Below are 12,865 nucleotides of genomic sequence, written 5' to 3'. Positions count from 1 at the left end.
CAGGCTTTCATAATGTATAAAAGAGAAAACCGAATGCTATAACCCTACACAAGCGTTGTTTTTTGACAGCATAAACTCTTGTTGTTGGAGAAAGAAATGTAGGACACGCGTACTTAATTTACCGGAAACCATACCAAAACTGGCCAATTTAAACTTATTCAGGCTTTCATATAAGTAATATAAGTAGATTGATATAATTTTTAGAGTGGGTCTCATGTTAGACCGTAGATCGTCAACCCTACCTATATTCACAATAGAAAATAATACTCTTAGCATAAAAAAGTAATACTTTTTCATGGGTGACCCAAATAAGATATTCGACTCACAAATACGACCCGTGACACCGTCTCACATAAGTTTTTGCCTAATTTTTATTATTGATTACTATTATCTTGACGTGTTCAATTATAAGGATAATCTGTTGCGAGGATTCAAAAAAATCCTCGATCTCATGCCCGATAATGCGCTCCCGAATTCGCCCTATTTCTTATAAATTTTTTTTACATTCCAAGATAACTTGATAAATTCTTTTTTGGGGGAAAGATAACTTGATTTGATACAAACAACCAACATTATATATCACATCAAACCAAACCAAACCAAATCGACGCAGAAACCTCAAATGCCCAACAGTTTCATTTCGTACATCCACTGCTAAATAAACAAACAGGAAATCTCGAATGCCGTAAAATTCTTCAGTCGCATTTACGGGCCATCCTCCTCAGCTGAACGAATATCAGCAGCAATATCAGATAAATTGCTTGAGGAAGGTGTGTGCAGATGAATATATACATGTAGAAAATAGAAATCTCACTTACTGCTTAAAATAAATCCTTGAAGCAGACTTTGAGCTTTCTCGGCCTGATCTGGAGTACCTGATATTTGTATGATATTTTCACTTGCGTCTGCTCCGTCTTCAATCAGTTTCACGGTTGCTCCAGATAACTGTTCCCATAAATGCCATATGTCAAAATGCTGCATATCCTTGTATGTGAAAAGGGTACAAGAAACAAGAAAAGCCACGCTCACCTCACTTATAAATGCAAGTTTTTTGGATTTTGTAACAAGTTTAGCTGCGGTATGGGGTGGTAATACAACTTCCAGTGTGCTTCTGGTGACAAGTGGTACAGTAATTCTGGGACGACAAGTGAAAAGGCAAAAGATGAGAACATGGCAGTGTAGAGAGAGACCTCCGTCTCGAGAGATACTACTACCGGGATGATGCACTACCTGTTCAAAATACTGGGAGTATCTTCACGATGAACAACTTCATTGGGCTTCAATGTTACAATGTCCTGCAAATTAAGCACCAACTATTAAACAGCTGTTCTAAATCGACAACAAATCCTACAGGCAAGAAACAAGCCCTGTTTTACTGACTTTTGTTTTCTGCACTGAAGCCGAGTTTGATGTGCTCTGATGATTTGAAACAATTGTACCATTTCCAGAATGGGTAGATGGAGTCGTATTGTCGCTGGATGCTGATTCGGGTTCAGCAGCACCTTCCATATGACTAGATATAGAAATAGTTGGTGCTGGCCCACCCTTTTCAAGAAATTCCCTGTATATGTAACTTCGAACCCTTGATGTTACCTCGATTAGAGCCTCTCGAGCTGCTTTGATCTCCCCGACTATCTGTTCGTGAAAAAACGTACCAAATTGGCATCTTGTCTAACAGCCAAATATGGGTGTTTGGTCACAAATATTTCAAGCACCAGGCAATTGACAAAACGAACACCAATCACCAAGGACCAACAAACATAAAAAGATGCACCTATTAATACTTTTATGAGGGCATACATATGTTCAGTGGAAACAGCTAAATGTGGTAGCTTGGTGTCACCGGATACATGTTTTCTCTAAAAAAAATTAATGCGATTCTAGTAGATGCATTAATTTATAAAACGGAAAGACCAATATGGAAACAGGAAGCCATAATTAACACCAGTTAGGTATATTTTTTCATTAAGGGGAACTTGAACTAAATCGTATAATATTGCACGTGACACGTGTCTCTTTTGAAATATCAATTTGCCACGTAGGTACGACAAACATGATGGTTGAGCTCTTGTATGATTTAAAATATTTGAGATACATTGTTACTATCAATACTAGTTTTTGATAAAGTGGTATCCGCTCGATTCTATCAATTTTTTTATCACTTGGGCCATCTGAAGTACTTGATGAAAACAGTCAAGAGACATGAATATTTTTAAAATATATTGATGCGTTTAAATTTACAAGTGCATCACATGAGAACCAACCTGGATAATCTCATTGCTCCCCAATACAGCAGCGGGAAGTTTTCCTCTCGGTAAGATCTCCACATTCGCACCACCCATTTTTCCCTTGTCTAGTAATGAGCTATCTTTTAAGCATCCAATTTCATCTGATTGTAAAAGTAATCGAGTGGTAATAATATTTTCTTTTTCTGGGGCAATATCAACTATGCGGGTTTGGATATGCAACAAGGCTTCTTGAGCAGGAAACAACTCATCATCAGGACCCTAAAGCAAATCCAGAGAAACAACTTACACAATTTTGCAAAATCACCGCTTACCCAGAAAAAAAAAACAGTTGAATACCTCATCAGATAATATAGTAATTATACGCTCATCTGAACCAGCAACTGGATCAGCAACATCAACATTGACACCTATTTCGTTTTGAAGCAACTCCATGATCCCATCTGACTCTCCAACAACACATTCAACTTTTTCAACAGGGCAAAATATTCGAAACACAATTTCATCACCGCAGTAAGATGGAGCATTGTCAGGTAAAGGACCAGGTCCAGACTCGAGGGCATATCCAGATGAACGTGAGGAATAGTTGTTACCCTTGGAACCAGCAGAGTATCTTGGTCCAAAACTTGTATTTTCAGCAGAAGATCTCCTAGCTATAGCACCATTCAAGCGAAAATCATCATCGGTAACACCAAAACGCTCTGGTGAATGTAACTGATTACTAAAATTGTTTCTATCTCGATGCTGACTCTCTCTCAAGCGTGACGATATTATCGCTATAGCATTTTTCACAGCATTCATTTCACCGACCACCTGCAGAGAGATTAATAAAATATACGGAATTAGGCCATTTCCAGGCAAGAATGGAAAAAATATCCATCTAACAAAACTCAAGAGCATGGCTAAATAAACTAGATGCGATCCACAAAGGAGTAAGGAATCAAACTGAAGAGGGCGCTATTTTAGTTTATTAGTGCTCAAGCTATTTCCTTAGTCACATGGAATCTTGCATGTTTAGACTAAGAACAAAAGGAAACTAAATAACGCGGAAACAAAGAACTGTGAATGGACTAGCCCTAATAGCACATCGTGTAGACAATTGAAAAACTAGATGCTTCATTCAAAGTCCAAACCACAATCATGAAGTTGAAATGAAAATGCCGAACCCAGTGAAAATCAATAAAGTTTCTCAAGTAGATGCCCAACAGCTACTAGCTTGCATGCAGACTATTTAACCTGATCAAGTTCATAAATAAAGGAGTTGCACCATTTTAGGATTACACCCAAACCATCCAAAATATCCGTCATCGAAGTTCAGAAAACAGTTCATTTAAAAGAGTCGAATAACTGGAGTCGAGAAATCTGGATTTTGCAACTACAGCCATGCAGTTCCCTGCTTGTTTCAGAGTTGATGGTTTATTGTGATTATTATTATATTATTACTTCAATTTATGCACCAGCCATGCGGACAGATATACGCAAGAGTCCAGAGAGAAAACACAATCGAAACCTGAACTATTTCTTCGGACATGGCAACGCATCGTGGCAAAGTGTGATCTCTAGGTAAAACCCTAATATGAGTCTTGGTCTCCATCCTCATTTGCTCAATTATCTTCCCCCCTTTCCCCAACAAACTCCCCACATGTATCCGCGACACCACCAGCCTCGTCACCATTTTACCGCCATTACCGCCTCCCCTGTTACCATATTCTTCATTCACATCCTCCCCAAACCCACCGTATCCTCCCATCTCCGTCTCCAAGATCCGTTCGTGTATCAAAAACAATGCCTCCTGAGCAGGCGAGAAATTGGGCAACCTCCCATCTGGGTCCCGCCGCCGTGTGTCAGAAATCTCTATAATCCTCTCTTCATCCCCAGGAATCAGCTCGTGGACATTGATCCACGCCCCCGTGTGCTGCCTAATCGCCTTAATTATGCTCCCAGATTTCCCAATCACACCACCGGCCTTTACATCGTGGCAGAGAATTCTGTAGCTAGTGGTGACCATCAAAGAAGGGTCCTGCATTTTGCGCCCTCCGCCTCCACCGCCTCCCCCAACCGAGGAACGGCGAGGGTAGCTCGGAGCGTAATGGTGTCCCCCTGCACCACCGCCATGTGAATTGTTGCCGTATCGCGGTTTGCTCCTTGAGTGTAGGGTTTCAGATTCATAGTCCTGGTCATAATAGTATCTCTTAGATCTAGATCTCTCCATAGGGTAAAAAAACAAAATACTGTTCAAATACAATCCAGATTCAGTTCACAATCTCAGGCATTCCAGAGCAGATGAAATTAGGATTTCTGCAGGGTTCAAATCCCTTAAACCTTCCCGAAACCCCACATATCCTTCAAACGCAAAATGGGAACTTGAATCTAGAACAGATCCACCATTATCGCAGAGGATTGAACTTGAAGTCTAATAGCCAGCCAGTGGTCTGAATATTTGCGATCTCTTGGACTTATTCTATTATTATCCCTAATTTATGACGAGCTATGTGATCAGTGTTCGCGTCTCGTTGTACATGAAGAGGTACATGTACTAAACTATTCGGTCTCAACTCGTCATTATTTCATATAAATTCAATGCTATGGATAAATAATTTATGGTTGAATTTGGATGAATGATTTATCAAATAATCAGATTATATTTGATCTTGAATCGAAATTTATTATATTTATTTTACATAAATGCAAAATATATCAAAATTTTAAATGAAAAAGTGAAAAACAGAAAATCAGATGAGAGTAATATATATTTAAATTTTTTACATGTATAACTTTTAAAGAGGTAGAATCAACGTGATGTCATTTTTTGATACTCTTAAAATAAACACAAGCTAATTTTCAAGTTGAAGGATCCTTTCTAACACCTTCGAAGATGTTTCAAACACAATATTCTTCATGAGCTTCAATAGCTCATGTTCTATGAAACGTACCGTACTTAAAATTTGCGGAAAAATTAAAAAAAAATTGAATACGGAAATAAAATCAATACGGTCGTCACTACATCATTCATTCACCAATAAAAATCTTGTTAAAAGAAAAGCTTGCCTACAATCTTGAGTACTAGGAGTTCAGTTTAGGCAGTGGAGTAAGTCCTAGCTGAATGGGTTTGTACAAGGTGTTGTATAAATCAAAGTCTTCTAGTGGATCTTTCCCAAGGGGAAGAAGGGGTGACGTAAGAGTGTTTGAAATCTCCGAACATCCATAAACAAATTCGTGTCTATTTGTTTATTGCATTTACTTATCATTTCCATAGTTTTAAAGATGCATTGTTGAAGCATTTTATGTGTTCTTCAAATACCAAAATATTGCATACCAAGTGTTTGATAAAATGCTTCAACTAAATATTTTTACTCATCCAACTTGCATATATTTTAAATGGTTTACAAAATATTTATTCGGTTTCTACGAAGGATTATTTCGAGTATTTTCCGCTTGGTTTGAACACCAAACTCGATTTCAGAAATCACACAACCCTTCCCAAGGAAATATATCAAAATTCTCAACGTACTGGACGAGGATGGGCGATGCGAGGACTTGGGCGCTCGGGTGAGGGGCGAGCATGGCATGGCTGGGCGAGCTGGCGTGGCGCGGCACGGGCGAGCAGGGGCACGGCTGAGCAGGCGCTGGTGTAAGCACCTCGGCGGGGCGAGATGATGGGCGAGGCTGGGCGAGCTGGTGGTGTTGGGGCGAGCTGGCGAGGTGATGGGCGAGGCTGGGGGCTCGGCGGGGCGAGATGATGGGCGAGGCTGGGCGAGCTTGTGGGGCAGGGGCGAGCTGGTGGGGCGAAGTGTTGGGGCGAGCTGGCGAGGTGTTGGGGCGAGCTGGTGGGGCAGGGGCGAGCTGGTGGGGCGAAGTGTTGGGGCGAGCTGGTAAGGCGAGCGGCAGTTAGCTCGGCCGGGCGAGCGTGGTGGGCGAGGAGGCGAGCACTCAAGGCAGGGGAGAGGCTGGCGTGTGGGCAGGGGCTTAGGGCCGGTGTGCGTCGAGGTGCTGGGCTTGGGCGAGACGTTGGCTTGGGCTAAGGCGAGGCGCTGGCTGCGTGCTCGGGCGGTGTGGAGTGGTGGCTGGGCGAGAGTGTGGCGGTGTGAGGTGATGGCTGGGCGAAGCTTTGGCGGCAGCTCGAACAAGGCGGTGGCTAGGGTGTGCGCGGCGGTGACAGTGAGGCGATGATGAAGCAGCGTTAGGCTTAACACGCAGGTGACACGTAGACAGGAGAGAGCTGGTGAATAGAGGAGAAGTGAGATTGAAATGAGTCGGGGATCTCAGATTGAAGCCCAACCAAATCTTTCCTTTCAAAGCAGGACTGCAATTTGATTTGCTTTCAAATTTTGGAAGACTGACGAACGGCTGGAAGAAAATATACAACTCGTACCCGGTAACCCGAGGACAGTATGACTAATCGAACTTCGAACCTGCGATTCAGTTCGACTCGGGAGGGGGAGACTGGTGATACCCCAGGGATGAACCCATCAAGATCCGGCCCAAACTCCCGGCCCATCTCTGAGGCCCACAGGTGACTGGCCCATGGCAAGCCCAGGTATTCTCTTATAAATACCAGGTTTGAGCGTATGATAATGGATTGGATTCACTATATTGTTTTCAGCAGCACCCTTAGCTGCTCCCCCCATATAACCTCAGTCACTGACTTGAGCGTCGGAGGGGCTACGCCAGGACACCCTCCTGGCCCCCTCTTAACGGTCTTTTTCTTGATTTCAGGCTCAGGGTCATCTTAAAGCCCACGTATGAACTAGTGACGCTCGTTGGGATCGGACCCTAGATTTCCCGTGAGTATCACTAGTGTTTGATAAAATGCTTCAACTGAATATTTTTACTCATGCAACTTGCATATATTTTAAATGGTTTACAAAATATTTATTCGGTTTCTACGAAGGATTATTTCGAGTATTTTCCGCTTGGTTTGAACACCAAACTCGATTTAATTCATCGATGTTCAATATTTCAAGAACCGAGCTATTGTAGCTCAACGATGATCCCCCTAATCGATCCTATCAAGTGGTATCAGAGCTGGTTGTTCTTGAAATAACATTGAAACTGATTTTGATGTTTAAAATTCGAAATTTCAGATTTTTTACACATATATATGTAAAACTGAATTTTCGCGCAGCTTGCAGCGACAGTAGGAAAATGGCATATCTCCTTGCTCGAGTGTCCAAATGACGAACCGCTTTTTGCGTTGTAAACTAGACTCGTAGAGGTTTACAGCGGTATAAAATTTGCAGCCTAATTGTGGACGAGAAAATACAGTTTATTTGTTGAAGACAGATCATATGTGCTGCAGCAGAAAATGAGACATGAAGAAAATTGGTTAGTTATCCCTCTTCTTTTACATTTTTCAAAATTTTTAAAATATAGGGGGAGAACTCATTATAATTTTAATGAGTAGATTATTTTTAAATATTGAGGGGGAGAAAATTTTGTTTAAAATGTTTGAAAATATGACTTTTTGATGCATACAAAAAGGGGGAGAAATATGTTAGTTGAGTTGATTGTTTATCCAAGTTTTGTGATCATCAAAAAGGGGGAGATTGTTGGAACTTTTCAAGTTCGCAATCTTGATTTTGATGTTAACAAAACTTGTTATTGTGTTTCTAACATATTTACTCAAGTATGAAGTTGCAAACACAAGAAGCAAGCTGAAACTGAATTTTGCACAAACTGAATTTCTGGCGAGCTTCGGTGTTTTGATGATATCTCCCAGCTGGATGATTCAAATGATAATCCGCCAATTGGACTGATTAGAAAACTCAATTTGGAACAAATCGTATTTCACGTTAGTTAGGAAAAATCGGATGTTATCATGGTCTAACTGATCGCTCAATTACCGAACTGATCACACGAAAACAACAATCAGTTGGGTTTGAGCAGCTGCGGTATTTTGGTCATATCTCTCAGCTCGGTTATCGAAACGAAGCGATTAAGAAATCGTTGGAAAGATAAGACAAAGATCTACAAATCATTCTAGAAGTCAAAGTCTGAATCGAAGCTTATGATGCTGATAAATGACGATGAAGCTACTGGTTCTGCACAAACTGAAATCAGATAGGCTGATTGCAGCACATCAGCTGAAACTGAACAAGCTGCTGACCAGCTGACCAACCAACTGAACTGAACTAGTAATTAACCAACTGAACCGAACCAGTTGTTGACCAGTTGAACTGAACGACCAGTTGAGTTGACCAGTTGACCAGAGTTGACCAGTCGGGAAAATGCCCAGCAAGCTGAATTTGACTGTTACAATCTCAGAAACAGTACAGAAACTTTTCAAACGGTCATATTCTTGTGTCTAACGTATATATCAGTGTTGGTGCCTACAAATACAACATATTGAATATCAAACAAGAGCTTTTGAAGTGGATTCAAAGCATGGGCAGTTAGCATGAATATATCAGCTAGTTGAGAGTACAAGCCCTTGTGTGAGGATACACTTGAGATATACACTGTAAATGATAAATTCCTCACACACAATCACTCACACATATACAAGAGAGTTAAACTTCAAAGATTAGTTGAGTGAGTCTTGCACAAAGACGTAAAACTTGTGTATGTAGTCTTTGCATATGAGACATTAAACAATATGCTGATTGTGAGGTGCTGCCTACAATCTTGAGTGCTAGGAGTTCAGTTTAGGCAGTGGAGTAAGTCATAGCTGAATGGGTTTGTACAAGGTGTTGTATAAATCAAAGTCTTCTAGTGGATCCTTCCCAAGGGGAAGAAGGGGTGACGTAGGAGTGTTTGAAATCTCCGAACATCCATAAACAAATTCGTGTCTATTTGTTTATTGCATTTACTTATCATTTCCATAGTTTTAAAGATGCATTGTTGAAGCATTTTATGTGTTCTTCAAATACCAAAATATTGCATACCAAGTGTTTGATAAAATGCTTCAACTAAATATTTTTACTCATCCAACTTGCATATATTTTAAATGGTTTACAAAATATTTATTCGGTTTCTACGAAGGATTATTTCGAGTATTTTCCGCTTGGTTTGAACACCAAACTCGATTTAATTCATCGATGTTCAATATTTCAAGAACCGAGCTATTGTAGCTCAACGATGATCCCCCTAACCGATCCTAACAAAAATATATCAGTAATTGAAATGAACTGTGGATGATATTTGAACATTAAATAAATGCTATTGAAATTTCAGGCCAAATGCCAAAGGCTTTAATAGAAGAATGAATAGTAATTTGCTCACCTGATAACTTACAGTTTAGGCTTGATTAATAATCCAAGTTGCTGGAGCAAGTCCTAAAAATGTATTATGAATGATATTTATATATTAGAGTTTTTAAGTAACTAGCTGATCATTTCCAGATTATTTTTTGTTCAAAATTTAATCCGTTTGATTTTACTTAAGTTTGTAAAATTCATATTAATTAGAATATATATCCAAACATTACAAAAGTTGGTCAAAAAGTCGAAAATATCACCAGGAATGTTCGGCCACCGGAAAATCGCCGATCCCGCGGCACGTGAGTTACACGTGCCGATGGTTCCAGCGCATGGTGTTGCGTGTTTTCACTACCGCAAGTATACGGTGTCAAGTTTTAGTACTGTATGAGTACAAATATCGATCCCACGAGTAGTAATTATTCAAAGTTGTATATTAATTACCATAATTGACATAGCTCAACTTTATTTAGACAAATCGAATGGTTGGTTTGTAATCAATTCAAATAAAATAGCAATTACTGTAATTCTAGCACGCAGTATAGAATTTACTGAAGAAATAAATCTAGAGATATGATTTCGTCTGGCTTCCCCTATGCTAAATCGGAATTAACTAACATGTTATTAAATTGCATCGCATTTATAACCAAGAACTCGCAATGTTTCTACTCCCTCTGTCGAGTGATAAATAGAACTGTATTACCTATTACCGATTTTAATATGTCTATTCAAAATCAAGCAACACGTAATAAATACAACCAAGGTCCTCTTATGGATTCGTCAGAGTTATAAGTCTTTTGCACGTTATAAATATCTAACGATGTGATTTCTCCTGTCCTAATTTCAATCCCCTCTTTCGAGTGTTAGATTTTAATTATTCAATCAATCGAATTATGGCCAGTAATCCAAAAGCATTAATCACAAGGAATCACAAAAAACACGACGAATTAATTAGATGAAAAGTTAAAAAGTCAATAACATAGGTTCAACCAAGACTACATCAATATCTAGAAAATAGAATTAGTTCATACTCGTAATTAAATCAATACAAAACCTGTTTGTAATCATTAAAAACGTAAAAGTAAGAAACCGAATTAAGAACGTGTTGGAGAGAGATGGAAGTGCGTCTCCGTGTCCGGATTCAGCGTCTTCTATCTCCGTTCTTCGCGTCCCGTGCTCCGTGCGCTCTCACTTTTTCTCCTTTTTTTTCGAGTGGTATGACGGCTGCTCAATAATATTTCGGAACCCCTCTTAATTTCAACGTCGAAACCTATTTAGATTCGGGTCTCGCGTCGCGCGCATATGCGCGCCATGAGCGGCGCATATGCGCGCAGCTCTCGGCATTTCTCCTGGGGCAACTCTCGCGCATATGCGCGATCTTACTCGCGCATATGCGCGAATCACACTGTATGGGCCGCGCATGTGCGCGGCATTGGGGGCGCATGTGCGCGGAAGCTACTGCCAGTTGCGCGCATGTGCGCGGGAATACGTCGCGCATATGCGCGGGGCTTCCTACATTCCATTGCTTGCTTGGCTCACATTTCTCTACTATGCACCATTTTCGCTCTTTTTCGCGCCCTTTCAGTGGTCTCACCTAGGTTCCTGCGATCACACCAGAAATAACAAAAAACGCGTAACTCCGCCCGAAAAGACTAACAATCTATATGAAATATAGGACTAATATAAGTGCATAAAATGCACTTATCAAATCCCCCCAAACTTAAACTTTTGCTAGTCCCGAGCAAAAATAAAACTATAAATAAATAAAACATTAACTAGACTAAACTAAACTAAACGAACAAGAATTGTGGAATAAAAGAATAACCTCTAGCCTCAGAGATTACAGTTTCCATGATTTTGAATCGAACACATGCCAAATTACTCAAGTTCACGTGCGTGTGTGTTCTGCTATTCTCGTTTACCCACTCCAAATGCCAAGATAAGTTCATAGCTGTTCATCTCATAAAGTTCTGGACTCCTCGACACACATGTAATTAGCAAAATCATTGAAGCACACATTTACCTTCACAAATCAACAGGACTTATAGGGTAACGTAACATTTGGCTAAACAAAGTGGTATTGTGAAGACAACAATTAACCAAAAAAAAATCCAATATCATGAGATGCGCACATGTAAACAATCACATCCTGTGTCTATCGACGGTATTTCTCAAGTGTCCATAGGCTTAACCTTGACAACTCGTCTCCACTAGTATATTGGGTACGTGTGACTCGGTTAATAGGTCTTTTAAGCTTATAACGTTAGGCTATGGCTAATGGCTTCAAATGAAGGTAGGGAGTCAAAAGTGAGAGAAAACAAACAAATTCATTTTTCAAGCACGCGTCTCCTTCCTTTTGTTTCACTTCCACTTGCCTTGCCACAACAGTTTCATCATTTTGCCCTCTTTTTACATCACATGTCATACTATTTTCCTCTTTATTCAACTTCTCCTTTTTTTTTAAATAAACATTTCTTTCTTTCTTTTCACCTTTTCATGATATTCTTATATGCACACAAGGGAGAAGAACTTTTGTAGTGATACACATGTTCGTTTTCTCTCAGGTTTCGGTAGGCATTAGTGTATATTCTCAAAAGTTGGTAGTTGACGTAGGGGTTTAGAATTGATACGAATGGGGGCTGTTGTGTGCCTTGGCACACACCATTCGATTTTCATTAAGCTCAAACATGAGACACTAGGGTGTATATGATGTTATGGATAGGCTTGAAAGGCTCAAACGTTCCAAAAATCGCCTAAATCATCCCTAAGTCACACAATACCCGTATCTCGCCTCGAAGAGTGCCAAGCCAAGTTCTAGACTACTTTCAATTAACCAATCAACAAACACAGACAGATAATGTTTTCGGGTATTCAAACAGAACAAATCACATCTCATTCTCATTTAGGCTCAAAGGGCTAACAAGTGATAATTTATTCAAGGAAAAACAGGCACAACATAAATCAAAGACTGCCTGAATCATTTTTGTGTTAGTGAACATGTAACTCAACAACAAGTAATCAACATGCAGGTTTTGGAGTCCGTTCATTCATTTCAAATCACAACCACGTGAACCCTCTCTCGACATTGGGTGTATCAACAATCATAGCAATCGTGAGTCAATGTGTAAACAGTCAAGTAAAGATTGCATGCATTCAGATTCATAATCAAGGAGAACATGAATTTCGGGTCAACTCTCATCATTGTTTGGTTACTACCTTAATTCCACAATTCTAAACAAACAATTAACGACTATGAAATAAATACTGAATTTTTTTTAAATTAAATAAACATAAAAAAATAACAAAGCAAATAACATCAAAGTTAAAAACTAAAGCAAATAATCTACTCAGATCATCAGATAAAATCAACCCCCCAAACTTAAAATATGCATTGTTCTCAATGTATAAACAAGAAATAAACGA

General features: G+C 39.7%; 1 protein-coding gene across 1 annotated transcript; it reads right to left on the bottom strand.

Moving 5' to 3' along the window:
* Positions 1 to 493: 493 nt before the first annotated feature.
* On the bottom strand, positions 494 to 4,772 carry LOC140816587 (RNA-binding KH domain-containing protein RCF3). The gene is made up of 8 exons (XM_073175944.1): positions 3,757 to 4,772; positions 2,586 to 3,059; positions 2,265 to 2,507; positions 1,381 to 1,635; positions 1,231 to 1,295; positions 1,030 to 1,135; positions 819 to 945; positions 494 to 725 (listed from the first exon to the last, which is right to left on the bottom strand). Exons 1-8 carry the CDS (start codon positions 4,456 to 4,458, stop codon positions 706 to 708), a joined length of 1,992 nt encoding a protein of 663 aa, XP_073032045.1. The 5' UTR covers positions 4,459 to 4,772; the 3' UTR covers positions 494 to 705.
* Positions 4,773 to 12,865: the final 8,093 nt, after the last annotated feature.

This window comes from Primulina eburnea, chromosome 16, assembly GCF_022965805.1.
Source record: "Primulina eburnea isolate SZY01 chromosome 16, ASM2296580v1, whole genome shotgun sequence".
Lineage (NCBI taxonomy): Eukaryota > Viridiplantae > Streptophyta > Magnoliopsida > Lamiales > Gesneriaceae > Primulina > Primulina eburnea.
Note: the sequence above shows the minus strand (reverse complement) of the source record. Positions and strands in the feature narration are given on the sequence as shown.